The following is a 22747-nucleotide window of genomic DNA, read 5'->3' as shown; positions in this document are numbered from 1 at the left end:
CTCCAGACAGCTGAACCATTTCTGGGGAGAGGAAGTTCGTGTCGCCCTCCAGCGGTACTGTTCAAAGTCACAAGTATCATGCCTTCACCACGTGTGTTTGAGCTGGAAACATTAGACATAGCATGCGTTATATCATAAGACAGCATTCACGATTTTGTGCTTAAATAAACTTATTTTACTGACCGGAAATATATGTGCTATTAGATGTGCTGCTGCCTAAAAATGCGTCTTTATAGAGTTGTACTTGCAGTGACCTTGCTGATAGACTCAGCTTCAACCATTTGACCTTAAAACTGGTGTTCTGATAAAACTCTTGTGACAAACACTTCTTTATTAGTTATATTTGCTGTCAATTGTGAAGGAGCAGTGACTGGTTGTTACTTCATACCCCAACACTTACTCAATGTTGAAATTTATGTAAGTATTTTGGGGGAAAGACACTGAAAACTACAATAAAAATTGTAAAGATATGGTGTAAGAGGGGTTGCATTGGACTGGGTGAAAAGCGTTATGGGACATAGGCAGCAGTTTGTGTAAATGCATGATTACATATCATGCCTTGACATTACTGTTGGTGTCCCACAGGGGTCAGTATTGGGTCCAACACTGTTAATTTTGTGCATAAATGATACATGTATGGTGTTCAGAAAATTAAAATATGTTTTATTCACAGACCAGTACTCTTTGTTCTGGGGAAAATCTGCAGCAGCTTTTGGAGGAGGTCACAACAGGAAAAAATATATTAAAGCAATGGTTTAGCATAAATAAATTGCCTGTAAAGTTGAACAAAACTAAATGTATGTTGTTTGGAAACCGCAGTACAGACACAAAAGTACAGATGATGATTGATAATATTGATGTGGAGAGAGTCTATGAAACTTGTCAAATTTCTGGGGGTGATTCTAGATGACAAAAACTGCTGCAAACCTCATCAATTATGTAAGAGCAAAACTGGCAAAGAACAAAACACATACTGGACCATAAATCACTGCATATTCTGTATTCATCACTTGTACTGCCGCACTTGACTTACTAAGTGGAAGTTTGGGGCAACACTTACAAAAGCAACTGTTATACTTCCTTCAAAAGAGCAATCAGGACAGCACACAAACTGGAGTACACGAACATGCTGTTTTTAATGTCACATGCATTGGAATTTTTAGATCATGTTTAAAGCAAGAAATAATCTACTTCCAGGAAACATTCGAAAATGTTTTGGGACAGGGGTGGGGTTATAATTTAAGAGGAGAATATAATTTAAAAAAAACAACAATTTGTTACAACTAACAAGAGTCTATGTATTTCAGTGTGTGGGATGGACTTGTGGAATGGGCTGCGTGATGAGTTGAAACAAAGCACAAATCAATTTTAAACAAGGTACAAAAAAAGATATTTTTAGGCAGATATATAGACACGGAAAGGTTGTGTAAGGAGAGTGCATATATATTTTGAAACATTGGGTGGCACTAGAACTGCAAATTACTTATTTATTTAATTGGGTGGTAAATAGACTGGGGATAGTTGTATATTAGTTGTAAATACATTTGGGGATTTGTTGAAATAATATATGAGTTAAAAGAAGAAATCTAAGACAGAGGTAGGGACTTATAAGTTTAATGTTTACCTACTCCTTTGGGACACTGTTATCTTTGTCTTGCAAAAAAAGTAATGCAAATATTAGCAGTAAAATGCACTTAAAGTATCAGTGTTTTATTATCTAAGTATACTATTTGTTGGTTATTATTAGTTATGCATTGATATATAGCCTAAGCAGCATTTTTTGTTGCAAAAGGTTAAGATATGGGTACGATGTGCCCTTGTGCACACTATCATGCACATACCGTCCCCTCACATGATCAGAGATTTGACATTGGATAACACTGACATACATGTTACCCAGCTATCATCACTCTATATCTGTATAAACAAAAAATACCAAAGAAAATAAGAAATTATTGATTTAATTAAACAATATTAATTGTTGATTTATAGGTATGGAATAAGCATACAATTTTGTTATAGATGCCATGTCTTGTTTGTTTTTTTATTATTTTTTGTTTTGGTTCAAAATAAAGTCATTCATTTATTCATTCACTCATAAAAGACGAATTTTGACAAGATACCACAGACAGAAACCTTGATTATTGAGATGTTATTAAAGGGAATATACACCAGATGGCGTTGTTTAACCATGCAGAGAACAAGAAGTGTTGCCACAGACGAGCTTGGAGTCTTGCATATCTGGTGCAAGCTGAGTTCTTTGTTAAAATGACACAACTCAAACTTTAAAAAATAGGTACATTAGAGAAGTGGGCTCATTTCTTTGATCAGCACATACACTCAACACTGAAAAGGCTGAATGGTATTAGGTTCCCCAGGAATCAATGGAAGCAACATGTTAAAACATTCATAAATAAACAAGGGCAGAGGTAATGAAAAAAAAAACCCCATATTATTATTAATATTATCACTATTTATAATAATATGTTTGACTATAGTATAATTACATTGATGAAATGAGTGGAACTAGACACGGTAAACAAGAGAAATAGCCTTTTGTTGGCTCAATTCATCATATTTTATTTTAAATCATGTGTGTTGCTCATGAAAACTGTGAAAGCTCTCAGTATCATAAGATCATGAGACAAGATGTTTTTTTAAAGAACCTCGTGCAACACAGCATGTGCTATTGCCTCATTTTTCTTATCTCTAACACAAACAAATCCACAGTTTTGGCAATGCTCCGAGGAGTTGTAGTGTATATTGCATCAAGGAAAATAGTGACATCCCATCAGGGATCCTTTCAGTGAGACATCTGACCATTGGGTATAACGGTATAAAATAATAAGCAGCCCTACATTGTTCTGGTATGTTTGGATTGGGTCAGTATAACCTTCTCAGGACAATTGAAGGGGGAGCTAGAAAAATAAACATCAGCAAACGTGAATTACGAGCTGTTGTCCTTTTTGTCTCCTTTTATGACATTGACAATCCCACTATCTTATCTTTTATAAGTCGAGGTCACTTTTCTGGCCACCGACAAGAAAGTAAACAAGCAAGGTTTGCTGTAAGCGTAAGTCACTGCTATATTTGGCCGATGATGAAGATAAATGACACGCAAAGGGCATCTTTTTGATGTTACGAATGGTATTTTGAGGATGACATGAGTAAGACTGGCCGCCTGAGCAGTTATGAAACAGATAATCGCCACTCCTTCCTTTGTGAGATGATGCCTTCAGGGGCTAGGATAAGAATCGTAAGCGCAAGAGATCACAGCCGACCCCAAACGTTGCCCAATGGGTTGAGAATGAGGAAACTTTCCATGATCCACAAAAGAGGTGACGTCAGTAAGGCTGTAATAGAAAGAATAATTATATGTACTGTTAGGACTATTACAGCACGATCCTATGTAAATAAAAAGCCCACTGTGGTGTGTTCAATAAACTCTCACTGTTTCCCTCGCTGCTGTCACGTTTTGGCTTCAGGCACTAATAGCAATAAACATATTTTGCTTGTTTAACACCTCACCCATTCAGTATATCACGTCCCTCTTGAACACAATAAAAGGAACAGTCGCCAAAGAAAACTACTTTTGTCAGAGGGTGAATGTTGTTATCATTTCCGGTCGGGTGCACTTGAATGAATGACAAGTCTTCTGTAATGCAGTCAACACCATCCCCACCACCCGCGTGTTTTCCTGCACTGTTTTGACGGGACACACTGTTCCCCTTATTTGGGAAAACAGTGGTTACTAGGCGTAATTGCGGTTTTCACTTTTGTTGTGTTTCTTTATTTGCCTGCAGGGTTAAGTTTGAAACGTGTGACGATTTAGGTCATCATCAAAGCATTAGTTTTACGGGATACAGGGGCACAGAGAGATAGACAGATAAAGATAGATTACACAGGCAGTGGTGGAGGAAGTACTCAGATCCTTGCCCAGTGCAAAAATACTCCATTGCATATAAAGGCACAGCACGCATATTTGCTCTACACTGTCATCTTTTGCACATCCCATGCTTAATATACCCTGCACAAAACTTGCTAGCTTATAATGTAATAGCTGGATTGTACATATTTGCTATGTTGTAGTGCTTTTTGAAAGTATATTTGCACTTTTTATGGTTTATGTTTTGTTCTATTCTATATTTAAGTTCTTGAGTGTTGCAGTACTTTGCTTTATTTTTATTCCTCTTTATATGTTTATTGCATGTTTAATGTATGTACTAATGCCAAAACAAATTCATTGTAAGTGAAAACCTACTTGGCAATAAATACTTTTCTGACTAAAAATGTTTATTAAGTATTGCCAAATATTAGCAGTAAAATGCACTTAAAGTATCAGTGTTTTATTATCTAAGTATACTATTTGTTGGTTATTAATAGTTATGCATTGATATATAGCCTAAGCAGCATTTTTTTTGTTGCAAAAGGTTAAGATATTGGTACGATGTGCCCTTGTGCACACTATTATGCACATATCGTCCCCTCACATGATCAGAGATTTGACATTGGATAACACTGACATACATGTTACCCAGCTATCATCACTGCATATCTGTATAAACAAAAAATACCAAAGAAAATAAGAAATTATTGATTTAATTAAGCCATATTAATTATTGATTTATAGGTATGGAATAAGCATATAATTTTGTTATAGATGCCATTAACTATTGTGCACAAAAAGAAAAATAAACAAGATGGGTTTGTGTTTTTCAAGGGCATATATAGTAGCACTGTTATTAATTTAATCAGAGTTTTTCTTTGGACACAGGCATATTTTCAAGGTGATAATCATTCATAAGGGCCCACACAATACTACAGGGCCCACTCTCACTATAGGACCCCAGTGCAGCCGCACTGCCTGCACTACACCACTGGATAGAGTTAATTTAAATGTTGTTGTGTAGCTTAACTTATTGCAGTATACTGTATTTTATAAGCCCACCATAGTTTTTTTAATATATAATAATTTGATCCCCAAAGTAACAAATAAATACAGTAATTAAATAAATATAGGCTAATGTACAAAATAACCCATAAAATTTCCCTATTACAGCAAATTTGCTCCAGTGGAAGCAGCATAAAATTAAAACACTTAAGTACAGGTCACTTTGTATTGTACTTCAATATGCACAGGTCCTGAATATGGGCTACAAGTATGTGAGTTAAGTGTCCTAGTAGTAGCCTATAATAATCGACAGTAAGTGTAACCATTATTTGGGGCAGTGGATTTAAACCAGATTTTTACTAGTGTTTGTAGTTTACGTTAACCATAATAATATATAAAAGATAAAAGTAAAGTTGTAAAAGCAGACTTTGCTGTGAAGTGGGATGATCTTAGATCAATCCACATTCATGATCGCATGATGAGTAAAAAAAAAAAAGGAAAAAGAAAAGAAAGGCTTGCTGACAGCTGGGCGGTTGGGGGCGGGGCTTCAAGGGGTGTATCCAATAAAAGAAGAACCCTGTGTTCCTGTCCAGCACCGGCACGAGCAAGTTCCACATGCGGCTGCGAGGCTCTCATTCAAACTGAGACGTTTCCGGATTTTGAGTTATTTCCACATCGAGTCAGTTATTCGCAAATAGCTTTTGACCTAACTGTTAGTCACTTTATTTTTTTAACATAAGGCAGCTTTTTTGACGGGGATCGATTTTCAAATTAGTTCGATTTTTTTTTTCATTATCCCGCGCGCGCTATCGTAACTGTCCGTGCGCGCGCTAATTAGCTTACCGGCTAGCAAGCACAATTCTTAACGGGACTGACAACTTCAACGTGTGGTAAGTTTTATTATTTTCTCTTTCTGACAGAATAAGGATCTGCTTGTTTGTGGTTTATTCGCTGAACGCCGTAACTAAAATTTATGTAATTACCGTTAAATGTTAACGGGAAGCTGATGCTAACGTTAGCCGGAAAAATAAACCATTGTGCTACGTATTCACCTCCAATGATAGATGTGATCTGTTTGTTAGCTAACTGTTACAATAGAAAGCGAAGACGACGACCTAGCTAATGTTAATTTATGTTATACATATTCTTTGACGTAGGAGAGTTTATGGTTAATTGTGAGTAAACGTCACGGTTAACATCTACGTCAGATATGCGTAACGTTTGGCTCGAATGATAAAATGGACGCAGTGTAACCCGTGATTGCATTAATGTAAATCTTGTATTGACCATCTGTCCAATACACTTGATAATTCATTAAAATGACACGATACACACTACCGTGACTGCCCACCCAGTCAGTCAGAGGAGACTTGTGTTCCCTAAATTATGTCACATCCGGTTACAGCCTCTCTTACAAGAACACGTCAAACATTATGTACTGTAGATAATAAGCACAGCAGTCATTATAACGGACACATCTACGAAATAAATTAAAGACTTAACGTCGAGTCCAGACAGGTCGAGCTGTTTCTGGTCTTTCGCGTGACTGTGTGAACAGATGGCGCTTGTGCTCAGGGCTGTGTGCTATGAATGGATGACGACACGTGCGCACGTAGAAAAGATTATAATGTCTCCCAAAGATAAGGCACTTTATCTGCAAACGATTTCACGGTCGGCAGTGCTAAACAAAAACAGCAATAAACCGTTACGTAGGCGAAGTGTCTGAGTGAAATTAGAGCACGCTGGTGTAGTGTAACCTCCGGCTGCTTCCTGCGACATTTACCAAAAATGGCTTCCCATTGGGCTTTCAGGAAAGGCAGCTCCTGAAGATCCTCCTTCCGGTCCATGCGTGTACCACTACTTATCTAATTCAGTTTTCAAAGAAGCCGATTTTCATAGTGTGAAACCCTGCCTTATCTCAAAGCATTTCCTCAGCATTATCAGTGCCTTTTCTGTATGTTTATATGACCCTCCACGTGAAGGTGAAATGAGGAGTATATGTTATTAAAGGTTGCCCTTTCTGTCTTTTGTCTTTCCAGGATGTACCCCTGCTCATCTGCAGTGACATTTGCACAATGGCAGTCTTTTCAGTCAGTTTAATATCTCAGCTCCAAAGCAACAGCAACATATCTAGTATAATTACAGGATAGCAATAAGCCCACACCATACCTCTGTTTACCTTAATTGTTTTCTGGTCAGTACCAGCTAAACGCATTACAAGTTTGCACTGCTAAATCTAAAAGAAATCCTGTTTAAAACAGGCGGGCCTAAAGAAGTTAATTATTTATTTTTACCGTTTACCTCTTTGTTTTACTGGCTGCTGTTTAATAAGTAGCGTTATATAAGTAGCTATTTTGACAAGCATTCATTCCCTTTAAGATTGTGAAGCAATTCCTCTTTAGTCTACAATCATGGTTTCAACAACTGCAACTGCAATAATACTGGCCAGCACAGTGGGGCTGGTGACCCAGACTGTCCCGGGTCCTCTGACAGAGTACATGTGGCTGCTGATTGTTGGCTTCATCATCGCCTTCATCTTAGCCTTTTCTGTGGGTGCCAATGATGTCGCCAACTCATTTGGCACGGCCGTGGGCTCTGGGGTGGTCACCTTGCGACAGGCATGCATTCTGGCAACAATCTTTGAGACGCTGGGCTCTGTGCTCCTCGGGGCCAATGTGAGCGAAACCATCCGCAAAGGTATCATCGACCCGGGGATGTACAATGGCTCTGCACACGTGTTGATGGCTGGATCCATCAGTGCCATGTTTGGTGAGTATCTGCAGCTTATCTTGTGTGTAATTAAGCCTGCGGTCATTGAACCCTGTGAATAGAGCTCTGTGGCATGTAGGACCTGGCGCAGTTTGGTTCTTACAACCAGAAAATGTAAACAGCAAACCAACACTTTGCTCTTTTTAAATCCAACTCAGAAAAAGAGACCTTATCTGAAACTGTTATGAATTTTTTTTTTTTTTTTTTTTTTTTTTTAAAATGTACACTTGCTGCCACATGCCAGTTTCTACTGTCTTTTGCCACAGTAAGGGAGACCCTTAGACTGCTGGGAGCCCTCTTATGTATTCATGTGTGCCTTTTTTTGTTGAGTTGAAAAGGTATGTGGAAAAGCTCAGACGAGGTCAACATGTCGGACTAACGTGACCAATTAATTTCTCATTAGGTTCTGCTGTGTGGCAGCTGGCAGCCTCCTTCCTTAAGCTCCCCATCTCTGGAACACACTGCATTGTTGGTGCTACTATCGGATTCTCGCTGGTTGCCAGAGGCCAGGAGGGAGTCAGGTGGTTTAAACTTGTCAGTATCGGTAAGTCAGACACTCTAATCAGATGACCTAGAACTGTCCCATAGTTATCATAAAATATCAGCCAGTATTGCATCTGTGTTGACTACTGGCAATATTCAGGTCAACACTCTAATTTTAGAAATATATGAATCTGATTTGTAAATCAGTAGTCAATCCAGTAGTCGCTGATGTTTTGAAATATTGAATACGGATGTCCGGGCAGAGAGGACAAGACATTTGATAAGCTTTTACTGCGTGTCAGAAGATGAGGACACTTTACTCATAGCTTCAAAGGAAGGTAAAGTTGTTTCTCACGGTTGTTGCATTAGATGGTGGATTTCAGTTGCATGTTCTTCTGCGGAAAGCCCAAACTTGAAATAAGACTGAAGCTGAGATGAGATTTCCTGTTTAGATCTAACGTAAGGATTGTTTCCCAACAGAAAATATATTTCCTTGGAAAAAAATAATTAAGGAAGCATAAAAGGATGTGCTCTTTTTTGACAGAATTGTGAGATATTACATAACCACTAATTGCGATGCTCATATTTCTTTACTTTGCAGTGGCTTCCTGGTTCCTGAGTCCCCTTTTGTCTGGAATAATGTCAGGCATTGTTTTCTACTTTGTGCGCATGTTCATCTTACAGAAGGTAAGCTGGCTGTTATCAAATTGTAGATAAGTCTGTGTTGTTGTGAGTGAGACAAGAACCTTCCGGAGTGATTGTAGGTCAGTTTCAACACTGTGCTAGCGACTGCCCAAATGAAATAGAGGAAATGTTTGTTACATGCTGAGAATCAGGCTACTGTTCTGAGGAGTAGTTCCCTATCAGCATCATCCAGAGAGATTCAAATTACTACCATGCCCTTGTTATGCTATCAACTGTAACCTGACAGTAAAATGGGGCAGCTCTGTTCGTACAGTGGATTCGTCTGTCTGACTTGGTGCTTTGCTTTGTCCCTGTAGAAAGACCCTGTACCTAATGGACTGAAGGCCCTGCCTGTCTTCTACGCCGTGACTATGGGGATCAACCTGTTCTCCATCATGTACACTGGAGCTCCAAGTGAGTATCATTGTTTCAGTCATTTTTGCTCTGCATGCCTGCCCGCACAGCCACAGCTTAAAATAAACTGCTCCCTCAGACAGCTGGATGCCCACATGTATTCCAGACTGGACCAGACTGTTTACCGTTTTTACAGAAGCTGTGTTTATTTTAACATGTTTTTCGGGGCTCTCTTGCTTGTGGTTCTATGTGGGTCATGGCTGGAAGTTTTAGAGCGGAGCACAACAGGGAGATGGAAATAAGATTTCACTTTACTCTTGACGTCACTGTCTGCCCTTCAGACATGAAGGAGGAAAAGAGAAGTAAAGAGGGTGTTTGAATATGGTCCTAGTTGTCTGTTGCAAGTAGTTGTACTGCTGCTCATAATTTGTACAGCATTGCTTTGAATACTTGTTGGCACCTCCCAGAATCTCTCCATTAAACAAGCAACTTTTGCTCCTTTGTTTTCTTCTCTCTACAGGGCCTAACAGTTCAAGATGTTAGCTGGCCTGGGCCATTAAATGGCTGCTACAGGCCAGAGTTTGACCCGATATGGTGCGCTGATGTGTGCATGCACATCAGCAGCACACTCAAAAGGAAGAGATCGCTTGCTGTTCCAGCATAGCCCATAGCCCTGCTTAGTCAGGCACATTCTGTACAGTTGTGTGGAGTCCCTCACACCTCGACACACTGTACATGAGGACCTGTACTTGGGTACCTCACATAAAAAAAAGGTGCGAGATTGTATTTTAGACACCCTTTAACAAACCCACTGCATCTTAGATTGTCACCACTCACACACACATTGTTAAAGCCTCTGAGGAGCCAGCTTAACACCAATTCCTGCATAATAATAATAATAATAATAATAATAATAATATTATTATGACAAAGCATGAATCACAGCTTATTCAGTATCCATTTGTTTTTATCTTCAAAGTCAGACATCCCATGTGTATTTCAAGCCCAGTTATGGATAGTGCGGCACACGACAACAGGTCATTATTGCTGATTTATGCACCAAAATGCAGCCCTGGTATCTGCACCCAACTGAGTACAGTATGTTTGGTTCCCTGATCTAGAGCTTATCATGGTGGTGCGATTGGACACCAGGCATCCCACAGCACATTCCTACACTCAATATATACACCAGTGTCAGAGACCTCAAGTCAGCTTGCGCATGCAATCTGCGCCAAAGAATTTAAAGGTCAGCTGTCGATCCTTTACAGATGAGGCTCCGTGTGACTTGGGCTCTTCACACCTTATAAATCATCACAGTAAAATGATAATCTACCACATTAACAGAAATATAATAATTACCCCTTTTTAAAATGTGTCATAAATCATGGATATGGGGACGTATGACTTTCTAAGTCAATTTAAAATTACTAAAAGCTCATCAAGGCATCTCAAAGACACTAGAAGCTATTAGCTTCATTAGAATTTGCCCTGAATTCTGTCCATGTTGCTGCTTCAGAGAAAAGCCTGTGTCATATGCAGGTCTAAACAGTACTAGTCTATGTTTCAAAGTGCTGAGTATCGGTGACGGGACATTTTGACCCCCCCACACCAGCCACAATTGATGAACTTCAATGCGTTTAGCTGGATACGAATTTTCTGCCTGGGTAATCCTCTGAAAAACAAACACCCAGCAGCATTGGTTGCTCTGGGGACACCAAACAATCGGCAACATAAAACTGATACACCTCAGTATACATGTCTTGTTTTACCTGAGCCACAGGACTGAAAGAGAAGCTGCTATTGTCATGGCTTATTGTGAGCAGTAAACATTGGGCTACCAGATCTCTTTAGTACAGAGACTTGATGCGCCTGTCACCTAATCCTAATACTCTTGCCAAGAGCTACACCAGGGCTTTAGACATGAGTGAAGACGCATAACCAAAGGTTCACTGCCAAGTGAGTCATGAACTGCCACTTTACCTCATTGTAATTTAGGTTGGTGGTGAGATGCACACATGGTAGTGGAAAAAAACAACAAACCATGTTATTGTGTAATGTGGGTCATGGGATGCAGAGGTTCAAGGGAGGGGTCTGGAACGCAGCCGTGGTTAGAGTCAATTTCCTGTGCAGTCCCATTCATCCCACTGCGTGGCTGTGGTATAAACCCGCCCCTGTGTGTGGGAGTGTTTATCAGACTGCCAGACCTGGGCAAGCTTTTAAATCCTTTCTTTTGTTTCCTAAGAAGTTGCCAACAAAAAAGTCACAGTGACAGAGTATCCATGTGAATTATGTCAGGCCCCATTGTCAGGGTTGTTTTTTTTTTTTGTTTTTTTTTATTTATTTATTTATTTATTTTTTATCTAGTTGAATTCCCCATAGTGTCACAGCATAGTGATGTGTAGCTGAATCACACCTGTTACTGGACGTCCCGCTGCATGTGAGCCTGTACACCACAGTGAAAGACAGGAGGCACAGCTGTTACAGGGCCTCCTTCCGTTTTTTCCTCTTATGCCTCTCCAGTCCTGAAGGGAGTGAGCTTCCATTGCGTAACTAAATAAACATCAGTTAGGTGCTCTGCAGTCTCATGCTGCAGCGTGACTCAGTGTCCAGAGAGTGCACTGTGGACTCAAATGAACACGGCGACCGAGACACTTATCGTTTAGCCTTGGCCCTGGTTTTCTTTTGTTTATCTTAAACTGAAGTCTCGAGCTAGTGGAAGTGTTTTTTTTTTTTTTTTGTTTGTTTGTTTTTTTTTTAATTATGCATGGCCAAGGTCACCTCACCAGAGGTGGTATTGTTGGGATTTTCAGCAGCTCTTGTTTTTGTTCTCTCCTAACCACACTGCTGACTTGCATCCACTCTGTATGACAAAGATGACTGCTTCCCCGGGGAAATTTAAATAGTTGCTTTCAGCCGGCATGTGCTGCATTATATCTACCTCTGCTGCACCAGCTTTGCTGCAGTCTTGGCAGGAGGGTGTCCTTATTGCTACAGCAAAAGGCTCCAGTGGACGACTCCCCCCTTTCTTTTCCCCTATTCTTCCAAAGTAACATCACCTTTTAAGGAGCTCATTGTTCATGTGCAGTGTTGGCAGGGCCTTTTGGGGTCATGGTAACATTTTTGCACTTTCACCTTGAGGTGTTGCATAACTGTCACATCGAGGGGTACACACGCTCTCCATATTTAACTAGGATGTGGCACAGTGAGGCAATGCAGTCCTGCTTGTAACGACGAGAGCCAAAAGATGACGCATGTTCAGATGTCATTGCGGTTCATTCTCATTCATTTGTGGCATTAATGTTTTAAATGGAAATGTAAGTTTATACTAACTTGCCCTCATGCTGACTTACTAAATACTATCTTGACTTTATATGTTTAATATTTTTAAAAAGGTGCTCATTTGAAAGTTTGCTGTTATAGTCAACTTAATGTGTTGTCCAGCAAGAATGGGGGCACCTGCTGCCTTGTTTTTAAAACTGCCTTTCACTGTTCTCCTCTATGTGTATCTGATTCTGTCCGTGGCACCTGGCGGTTCTTCAGTGCTGGGATTTAACAAGATCCCGTGGTGGGGCAGCCTGCTCATCTCGTTTGGTTTCTCTGTGCTGACTGCCATTGTGGTCTGGTTTATTGTCTGCCCTCGCCTCAAGAAGAAGATTGAACGTAAGTCACTTTTATGTTTTTAATTTTTGGCAAACTGATGACTCAGTTTTTTTTAAAAATCCCTGTCACCTGTTTCTGCTGACCGCTGCTATAACGGTTCTCCTCACCTAAGCCACTGGACAAGCGAGGGATTAAGCATTGCACTTGTAACCTCAACCTATTCACACTGAGGACTCAAATTAATCCAGAAAATGGAGCTCAGGGATTTTTTTTTTTGTCACAATGGGGTCGCTCTAATGAAAATCATCTGAAAATGTTGTCACCAGTTTTTGTCCTATAATCCTGGATTAAAGTGAAAACCCAAGAGCCATCAGCATTTACACACCAATAGTGTGGTGTTGTTGTTGTTGAGGGGGACACCATTCATTTAACCTTCAGAAGTATTTTCTGTAGTTCCCTGCCTGTTGTTCAACAATACAGTGCTTCTGTGTTCAGTGGTAACAGGGTAAATCTTGCTGTCTTTGCTACTGCATCAACAATCTATTGTTAATTATAGCTGTATTTGACACTTCCTAGGGCAGAAGTCCACAAATGTTGTTTTACAACATGTATAAATCCAAAACATGCTTTTTTTTTTCTTTTTTTTTTTAAGGTCTTTTTTGGTTTTCTCTATTTGTAGCATTTTTGTGAAACCCATTTACTATCAGAGACAGATCTTTAAATATATTTAGAGTGACACTGGCCATGTCACGTGTTTGTTCTCGTCACACAGAAACGACAGGTTCATCTGACCAAGCATGACCTGTCTAGATCAGCCTCCATTCAGTAGACTAGCAGCCTAATTGGGTCATAGTGATCAACTAATTGGTCTTTACCTCCTTGGCTAAAATAAGCCTTGGTTGACTTAGGGTTTTGACATGGCATTTGCAGTCCATGTGTGGGTTGAAGGCCGAGGGTGACGTACTGCCTTCATGTCCGGCCTTGACCGGTTTGGATGATGCAATGTGGCCAAGTGGTCAGAATACTCCCAGGATTATCTCATAAAATATGTAGTCATTGAGTGTCTGATTCACTTTAAACCACAGGCAAATGTTATGTGAGCCACAGGCTGTGTTGAGTCTTACCGTCTTTCATAAGTTAAGCTGCTAGCAGTAGAGTAAATATGTTCCTTGTAAGGTCATAATCCATTTATCTGTTCCTTTGAACACGGGGGCTCGCTTTGAACACAGGTAACGTTGCATTAATAGGACAAAGGTTTTTGGGTTTTTTTAACTCTCTGGTTATGCAATACCTGCGACTCCCTACAGATCAGGGTTGAGAGAAAAGATGTGCTGTGCTAGTATTTCTCTGCTGTACAGTGTATATGTTTGGACATGACCCAAGCAATATCTCACTCCTAAATCCTCCCCTACTAGGAGATATCAAGTCTTCTAGCCCCTCTGAGAGCCCCCTGATGGAGAAGAGGGAGCTGAGAGAGGCTCACTGTCCAATCCTGAAACAGACTGCCAAGGAGACATCTACGCCTACCACCCCAGCTGTCAATCAGAGCCCCTCTGCTCAGCCCCAGGCTGCCCCTGAGGAGCGCAGGGTGGCGTTTGACATTGGAGATTCTGACGAGGTTGACAATAATAAGGAACGCAAGGTGGCATTTGACATCGGAGATTCTGATGACACGGACTACAGCAATGCAAATGGTGGTAAGCATGCCAAGAAACATTACTGTAATATATAATATGGTGATGCAAGTCCTCTGCTACACAAACCATGAAACGACGCGCATGTTTGCAAGTTTTAAGCAATATTTTTTTTTACTTTTCTGCAGCCCCTAAACAGGTTCAGTCAAACAGCCAGGCCAACAACCAGCAAGTCAGCAGTGGCTCTACAAATTCGGCCAACCAGGTTCAGTTCAACAACCACGTTCAGTTCAACAACAGACCAGCGCAGATCCCAAGTAACGGTTACAGTCAGTACCACACAGTCCACAAGGACTCTGGCCTCTACAAGGACCTACTGCACAAACTCCACCTGGCCAAGGTAGGCGACTGTATGGGCGAGGGGGGCGACCGACCTATCCGACGCAACAACAGCTACACCTCCTACACCATGGCCATCATCGGCATGCACCAAGACTTCAAGCATAAGGAAGGAGAGCACCGCGCCAACGAGGATGGCGACAAGGGCACGGGGACAGGGGGTCAGGAGAGGAAGCGTGTGCGTATGGACAGTTACACCAGCTACTGCAACGCTGTGGCGGAGCACACGACTCCAGAAGGTCTGGGAGAGGGGGATGTGACGCTAGAAATGGGGAAGGAGGATGCAGGTAGCAGCCAAAGCTCTCTGGACGACGATGGACTTGAGGCAGACAAGCCAGAGGTGTCGACCCTGTTCCAGTTCCTCCAAATTCTCACCGCCTGCTTCGGATCCTTCGCCCATGGAGGGAACGATGTTAGGTATGCAGATTCCTCGTGATGGTCATGTTGTTATTATCAGTCATCACGCCAATGTCATGTTAGTGTCGGTCATCAAAGTGATAGATAAGATTTTGGTCCCTGGCATGTTGTAGGTGACTGTTACTTATCACGGTTCAACTCAAAGTCAGAATCCTTTACCTTTGTTGAAATAACTTCATTCTTTCCTCTGCAGTAACGCCATCGGACCACTGGTAGCTCTCTGGATGGTTTACACAAGCAGCAGTGTGATCTCAGAGGAACCCATTCCCATTTGGCTGCTGCTGTACGGTGGTGTGGGCATCTGCGCCGGTCTCTGGGTGTGGGGTCGCAGAGTGATCCAGACTATGGGCAAGGATCTCACCCCCATCACTCCCTCAAGGTATAGACTGCACAGACAGTGCAGAACCTGTTTCTCCTTAGTCACCAAACCACATCCTCCTCAGACATTACCAGTCTTTTGAATTTAGCAGGCATGCTCAGACAAGTCCAATGGAGAGACTTGAGTGTTGTTTTTTTATTCCCCCGCAGTGGTTTCAGCATCGAACTGGCCTCAGCCGTGACTGTCGTGGTAGCCTCTAACATTGGCCTGCCTGTCTCCACCACCCACTGCAAGGTAAGCTGGTCAAACACTGTGGTCTAGGCGCGAGACTGAGACACGGGGGAAGAGACTATTTAGTGTGAGGGAGGCTACAGTAAACAGGAACCCAGTCTGGGAGATGGTCCAAATGTGGAGCAACTTTCTCCTACGAAATTTTACACTTTAGCTTTGCAGACAGATAATTAGAAGTCATAAATTCAAGGAAGATGATGGGATTCATCTGACAACCGCTGTGTTTCTAGGTGGGCTCTGTGGTTGCAGTCGGATGGCTGCGCTCAAGAAAGGCAGTAGACTGGCGTCTCTTCAGAAACATCTTCATGGCGTGGTTCGTGACTGTGCCCATCTCCGGTCTGATCAGTGCCGCCATCATGGCCATCTTCATGTACGGCATCCTTTGAGCATTCAGCTGGACCCCGAGCCGGGGGAGGAGAAAGAAACCGCTCCAGTGCGTACCAGGAGAGAAGAGGCAAAGTTGGAAGGCCAAAATATATCGCTTACCTCAAGCCGACAACTCTGGAAGAAAAAGGAAAAAAAATAGAAATGTTTGAAAGGACTTGTGATATGGGCCTGTGGTTCTTGGCTGCATCATTTTTGACCTAGAATTTGCTGTTTGTTCCATTTGGGCCACATAACTTCCAGTGGGAAGCTTGCATTTCTTTGTTCTGACTTGCTTTTTCATATCTCATCATTCTGTAACGAGTTAATCGAAAAGCATCAACTGATTTTTTTTCTAATACTCATTCTTCCATATTTTTTTTTTTACTTTGCAATTATGTGTATATACGACCATGTTCTGTTTTTAATTTTGTTTTACACATTAGAAAGAAATGAACAATCGAAATGCAGTATAAGCCTTTTGCAAATGTAACTCCAGTATAACACGTGCTGAACGTAACGTAGATGCAAAAGCAGTATTTTTAGGTGGAAAAACAAGTTTATTTGTGTGTATGTGCATATTTTTCCCCCAAGTAAATGTTATATCAATGAATTGATGTTTTGCATCTGGCTTTCTTGTTACCCCTAAAGTGTGAGATATTTCCTCCTCTTGTTAAAGAACAAAATTGACTATAAAATCAGAGAGGTTGGCGACCGTGTTTTCTACCATACTTGTGCAATCACATTCACTTCACTACAGTGTTTGTCTTTGACACACAACTATCTGAATAATGTACTATGGTAGAAGCACTAATCTTACACACTGGATGACCCCTTGCAGAATGATATGTAAAATACTGTATCAATAGCGTTGAAAGTCAGCACACCTCTGGCAGGGAAATGACGAGGTTCTTCCATCAGAATCTCCTGAGGCTCTACATTCAGCGCAGAAATAACTGCCTGAACTTATTAGTTACTTGAATTTGAGAAATGTAACGGCAGAATGTCAACGAGCACAAACTCATGCTCCAAACATGACCTTAAGTCTCCTGTTAAAACTTGATTGCATCATCTGTGATGGTTAAATGCTTTAGGCCTCCTTCAGCGTTGTTTTTCTAGTTCACCTTGTATCAGCTACTTCCCAGTATGTTTTTCATGTGGAACTTGCACCTGCCTAGACATTTGGGTTACTCTAGCTTTCCTCTTTCTGTATCTGCCTGTAGGTCGTAAAAGAGGACGAACAGGAACCCAAAACTGGAAGTTAATCTTAACCGGGTGGTTTGGTGTTGAGCTGATCTGGTCTCTCTTTCTGAATGAGGGCGGACATACGTTGCATGCCACCAGCGTGTGGTCATTTGGCTGCAGTACTTTAATGCATATCAGATCTATAGATGCTGTAGTTGCCTTAATTGTTTTGATTTTCCCTTAGGTACCAAAGAAAAGTTTTGTTTTGTTTTTTTAATGCACATCAACATACTCTAGTCCACATTTGTGGATGACAAAAAAAACAAATAAAAATGGGAAAATACTTGTGTTGAACTTGTTTTTGTTGCTGCATTATACAATAAAGCTTCTGTTCATAATCACAACTGTCAAAGTGTAGCAACCATATAACCTTAAATTCTTGTGGTAAAATGATCCCTTAAGTCCCTAAAAGGCATTTCTGAAATTCTGTACAGACCTATTTTGTCACAGCACATGACATGAGACAAAAAAAGCACAGAGAGGTTGTAGATAGGTGGAATAATTCTCTTTTTATTGGCAGTAAGCTCGGTGCAGCTCAGGCACCGGGTGATGGGTGAGCGTTGGGATCCACGTGCCGCCGCGCTTTCTCACTCCAGTACATCTGTGATGCAGGGACAGAAGAGAGGATTCCTTTACGCTAGCTTTACATTGCAAACATACCGCAATTCAGTAGTTTTCCAGGGCTCTCAGAGCAATTATATGAATCACATCCAGGTCTTTCTCATGACTGACTCACTCCTGCGCAGGTTTCTATGAATGATGACTGTACCAGTGTGCAGTTTTGCTGCTGTAAAGCACAATGTAAGGCCTATTCTACCCCCGAAAGATTAGGACATACTGCTACAGGTTGATTTTCTCTGTTTGAAACCAGTGCACCAAGATTTGTCCTCTCTGAAATTCGATTTTCTAATTACAGAGCATCCAAAAGATGACCTTCACTGTATAAATAACCTTGGATCAGAAGAATTTTATCAATATTTAAGCAATCTTTTCGGCATCTTTTAGGGCAGGGACAGTGCATCCTTGGTCCTAAAATAACCAGAAGCAGATGATACAGTATAAATCAAGCACAATGAGCACCTGGGGACAGACGTCTCAGAGTGCCCTGGATTCTTGTCCTAGATTTACTCACATACAAGGAGGACTGTGTTCGAATAAACAATCCCTGCATCTTATTTTTGAGGTTAAGCAGCCAACTGGTCTGTAATGACATAAATATATCTTCAGACTGTTTTTATACATTAATCTGGAGAAAAAAATCTGTTCTTAAGTTGTCTTTTTTTTTTACAAGCTGTCTGGTTGTAAATTTGTAATTGCCCTGGAGGCATTTTATTGTTTACTTGAACCCAACCTATAAAGTTTTGTGTTTTTTTTTCAAACTCAATTTAAATCCAGCTGAGACCAGCCCTGGCTGGCTCTGTTTTCCACATTCTCCTCATTGCATAACCTTCAATTTAACTTTCACTGCTGTGCTGCTCAAAACAGTATACCACATCTTGTCTCAGCAGGTACAAGTCCGCCTTAAGAAAAAAAAGTCAACCGCCGCCATCTGAGCTCAGCTCTATAGCTATCTGGGTTATACTAGTAAACAGATACAGTCAGCCTCACACTGTTCGTGGTTGCTGGTGTGTGTGCGTGGCATTTAGACATTTTCACCTTGGTCCTTCTTGGTTGAATCCTGAGTCACTTCATCTGGAGGAGACATGGGAAAATATAGCATGTAGTTACAATGTGGGATTCATTGGAATAGTGAGTCAGTGTCCATATTTCTTGATCTTACCCAAATTGCTCACAGCCACTGGCACTGCCTCGTGGTGCTCTGAGTAGGAAGACATTAAAATGTACTTTGAGTTTAAACAATAGGCACAATAAAAGGCTTTTAAATACAATTTTTGCCAATCTGTTGTGTATTTTGTATTGATTTTTATCTCCAAATGTACTTTAAAAAGTAGGTTAACAACTGAAAATGTACAAATTCGTGGGTATGTGGAGAAAAAAAAAAGACAAAAATATCAGTCGCAGTTTGTCATGTTGTGTTTGCTTTACTAATTACTGGTGCTTTTAGTGCTTTAGTGCAGGTTTACATCACTTACCCCTCCTCTGTCTCCCTGTCAAACATTTAAAAAAGATAAAAAATATCATTAATAGAACAACAGAAACTGAAATCACAGCTTTAATGTGCTGAAATATGCTGTTAACCAAAACCTTATGTCACCAACTCACCTTCTGCCTCCTCAGAGGACTCAGACTGGGACTCTGTGGCAAACAGGGGAGACAAATCAGTCACAAGGTTGTGACATTTTACATGTAGGTGCACTTTGAGCTCCTGCAGATATTTTTCTGAACTGTCCTTCATCACCACCTACAGGCGGATACTTGAACAGTAAAACCTCTCACCTTCCTGAGCCGCTACCTCAGTGTTCCCACCTCCTCCTGCTGAAGACGGATTTCACAGTTGACATGCCATGTCAGGTACACAATGATCACATGCTGTCCTTTAAAGCCAGCAGGATGTTTTTTTTTTATACACACCTGTGTTGTCGGTTCCGGCTTCAACATGCTCCTCCACTGTTTAAACACAAACAGGTGATGCTCAGCACATGATCAGTGTGTGTTCAGGTGTTTATCACAGAGGCATAACTTACCAGATCCGTCCTGAGTGGCCTCTGTGTGTGAAACAGTTGAAAGACTGCATTACAAACTGCATCTGAATCAGCCGTTATTAATTTTGAATGAGGTCATGTAGTTCCTCTTACCGAGGTAGTGGGTTTCTTCATTCTGTTCCTCTGTAACTTGACAGGAAAGGGTGCAAAATTATTACTCAAACAGCTGGAACTTGTTATACAGACTGTATTTTAAGTTTTCTCAGTTGCTGTGGTGCATTTCTCAAATCATTTAACATTTGCAAAACAGGAAGAGCATTTCTCCTACTAACAACACCACCTGCAAAAGCCCATAACTTGCTCAAAATGTTTAGTTTATCTCTCAACAGTTAATATTTATGTCACTGAACATGTCAGTGCCATTAGAATGACAAGCCCTTGTGTCAATGTTTATCAAAAAACATGTTCAAAATGCTTAGCCATGTTGCCAATATAACACTGTACTCTTAAGTTTTTCTGATGTAAACTATATGGCTAAGGTTTTGGTGACAACGATTAAAAAAGGAAAGCTTCACTTGTTTTTTTTCTGTATGGCATTTATCAATTCCAAAAGTACAAAGTTACACATTACTGTAAGTCAGAGATTGATTGCAAGAGATTGGACAGGATTCACATTTATGCCTTTACTGTTTGTACTATGATTTGTTGACAGACTGTCAGTGCGATAAAGAAAAAAGACTGCATAGCACAAAGGAAAAATTACAAAATTTAAATGTAAACAGGAAACACCCCCTGATGCAGAACTGTACATGCAGTGTTGAATAAGTAAATACAGTGCAGTTTTTTTTTCTACACCTCCTTACATTTCAGTCTGTCGGGCCACAAATTCTCACCCACATTACAACGGATATATAGCCAGACAGATTATGACAACTGGTTCAGCCATTTCGCATGTAGTAACTTATGTAATGGACTGATGCCTATGCATGTATGATTACTGAATAGGTCTAAAGGGCGCAGGTCCAGGGGCCAAAGGTGTCAAGGGGCCTCCTCGCCTTCACTTAAAATGTCAAATTAACATGTACTGACCGGGAAGAGACTCAAAATGATGAAAAAAAAAGACAGAAAATTATCTCAAGGAGACACAAAATGACCACATAAAGAGAGACAAACCCACAAAAAGATGCATAACAACACAGTGATGATGAGGAGGTGGAGCAAGTAGTGTTGAAAATTTCAATTCTGATTTGAGAAATGTACCAAAGCGACTGAGACAAACTGTAACACAATGGATGACAGCCACATCTGCTCATCTTGGCTTGTGGTCATTTCCCTACACTTTGGTTATACTTACCATTCACCTGAGCGGCCTCTCTCTTCTGAGCGGCCTCAAACTCCATCTGATCTGAGGAGACAGAGGGTAGAAATGATGTCAAACAAGAGCCATAGAAGATGATGGGTAGTTTGTGTAACGATAAAAGTGACGAAATGTAGTGTTACAGGTAAAACATAAAATATGGTAGATGTCTCTAACAAACCGGTAAGTTTTCCAGTATCATTATAAAGCAAAATGAAAAGGTTCTTGTAGTCAGGTGAATTAACACCCCTAGACTTGAACATAAAATGCATAAAACATTTGAAACATCCCTTTCAAAATCTGCTGGTGCTCAATTGGACGGATGCACTGTACCTATTTTCTGCAGTTCAGTTAGCCCATCTACATGACAGAAAGAAGAGACATTTGTATCGGTTTCAAAGCATGCAAACTGCAAGCAAGGCACACATACCTCTCAATATTTAGAACATGGGCATTGGTTGCTGCCAATATAAACTTCAAAGTAGCAGACTTTTATTTTCACAGAATTTAAGACATTTATACCATAAATTGATGCATAAAAATTCACCAGAATGCAGGGAATTACATTTTTGATCAAAAACCCCTCGTTAAATATGTGTCCCCTCCAATGTTAAATGAAACCTACACCCTTGAAAGTATCATAGCATAGTAATTATTATTGCTGTTTAACTAATTATTATTGACATTAGTTCCTCACCGTGCTTGGCGGCTGCTTCCTCTTTCTCCGCAGACTCAATAGATGCTGAGAGAGCTAGAAATCATCACAGGTACATCAGTCAGGCTCCGAACTAATACATAACTGAACATCTGATGTAGTAAATAAGCATGTTCTCTATAGAGGCACAGTCACACACATTATCAAGTCAATAGATAAAAACAAAATCAGTCAAATGGAGATCACTGCATATTAAATTAGTCAGATTCTAAAAATGAGTATTTATTGTTCTTACCGGAGTGGAACGCTGCCACGGTGAGGAAAACAAATACTGGCACTAGAAACCTCATCTTTGCTGCTGGTCTGTGTTGGTGGAAGATTTTGGGTTGTTGTCAGTTTCCAGCCTCTCTTATATCTTCAGTCGCATCACATGTTCTGCATGGACAGGCAGCTCTGGTACCATTGTCCCTCCCTACCTGAGAGGACAGCTGGGTGGCACATCAGCACACAGACGTATCCTTATTCAGGCTGTCAATGCCACCCATTGTTGGCTCTGCAGTCACATGGGCCTTTATTTGGGGTGCTACTGTGACTGTTTGATGAAAAGAAAAAACTGGGAGTCCTTGCATCAGAGCTGAAAACAATGTTCATTTCCTTTTGGGAATGGAAATGGTGATTTCACC

The 22747-nt window shown here is 40.7% G+C and overlaps 2 protein-coding genes across 3 annotated transcripts; one reads left to right on the top strand and one right to left on the bottom strand.

Moving 5' to 3' along the window:
- The first annotated feature begins 5464 nt into the window (after nt 1-5464).
- On the top strand, nt 5465-17732 carry slc20a1b (solute carrier family 20 member 1b). Its single transcript, XM_033646902.2, has 11 exons — nt 5465-5781; nt 6931-7660; nt 8064-8204; nt 8745-8830; nt 9145-9241; nt 12722-12841; nt 14197-14478; nt 14604-15231; nt 15425-15610; nt 15760-15844; nt 16072-17732. The coding sequence occupies exons 2-11, from the start codon at nt 7303-7305 to the stop codon at nt 16225-16227; spliced, it is 2139 nt and encodes a 712-aa protein (XP_033502793.1). The 5' UTR covers nt 5465-5781; nt 6931-7302; the 3' UTR covers nt 16228-17732.
- Nucleotides 17733-17939: 207 nt separating this feature from the next.
- On the bottom strand, nt 17940-22511 carry LOC144458726 (uncharacterized). 2 transcript variants are annotated; one of them, XM_078161922.1, is made up of 13 exons: nt 22360-22511; nt 22107-22160; nt 21743-21769; nt 21407-21457; nt 20206-20241; nt 20095-20115; nt 19982-20017; nt 19847-19882; nt 19673-19705; nt 19543-19557; nt 19230-19268; nt 19106-19141; nt 17940-18050 (listed from the first exon to the last, which is right to left on the bottom strand). In XM_078161922.1, the coding sequence occupies exons 1-13, from the start codon at nt 22412-22414 to the stop codon at nt 18037-18039; spliced, it is 453 nt and encodes a 150-aa protein (XP_078018048.1). In that variant the 5' UTR covers nt 22415-22511; the 3' UTR covers nt 17940-18036. The 2 variants fall into 2 exon arrangements, with proteins under 2 accessions (XP_078018048.1, XP_078018047.1); XM_078161921.1 differs by having other exon boundaries at nt 19847-19885; nt 22360-22510.
- Nucleotides 22512-22747: the final 236 nt, after the last annotated feature.

This window comes from Epinephelus lanceolatus, chromosome 19 (assembly GCF_041903045.1).
Source record: "Epinephelus lanceolatus isolate andai-2023 chromosome 19, ASM4190304v1, whole genome shotgun sequence".
NCBI classification, from domain to species: Eukaryota; Metazoa; Chordata; class Actinopteri; order Perciformes; family Serranidae; genus Epinephelus; species Epinephelus lanceolatus.
The sequence above is the reverse complement of the archived record's forward strand: the minus strand, read 5'-3'. Positions and strand labels throughout refer to the sequence as shown.

Bases quoted from the DNA above. Each gene is read 5' to 3' on its own strand.
- slc20a1b (XM_033646902.2), top strand. From the start codon at position 7,303: ATGGTTTCAACAACTGCAACTGCAATAATACTGGCCAGCACAGTGGGG. The intron at 9,242-12,721 runs GTGAGTATCATT...GCGGTTCTTCAG, and splicing joins CATGTACACTGGAGCTCCAA to TGCTGGGATTTAACAAGATC. The intron at 15,845-16,071 runs GTAAGCTGGTCA...CTGTGTTTCTAG, and splicing joins TCTCCACCACCCACTGCAAG to GTGGGCTCTGTGGTTGCAGT.
- LOC144458726 (XM_078161921.1), bottom strand. From the start codon at position 22,414: ATGAGGTTTCTAGTGCCAGTATTTGTTTTCCTCACCGTGGCAGCGTTC. The intron at 21,458-21,742 runs GTACAGTGCATC...CTGTCTCCTCAG, and splicing joins AACTGAACTGCAGAAAATAG to ATCAGATGGAGTTTGAGGCC. The intron at 19,142-19,229 runs GTAAGATCAAGA...TGTCTCCTCCAG, and splicing joins AGTGGCTGTGAGCAATTTGG to ATGAAGTGACTCAGGATTCA.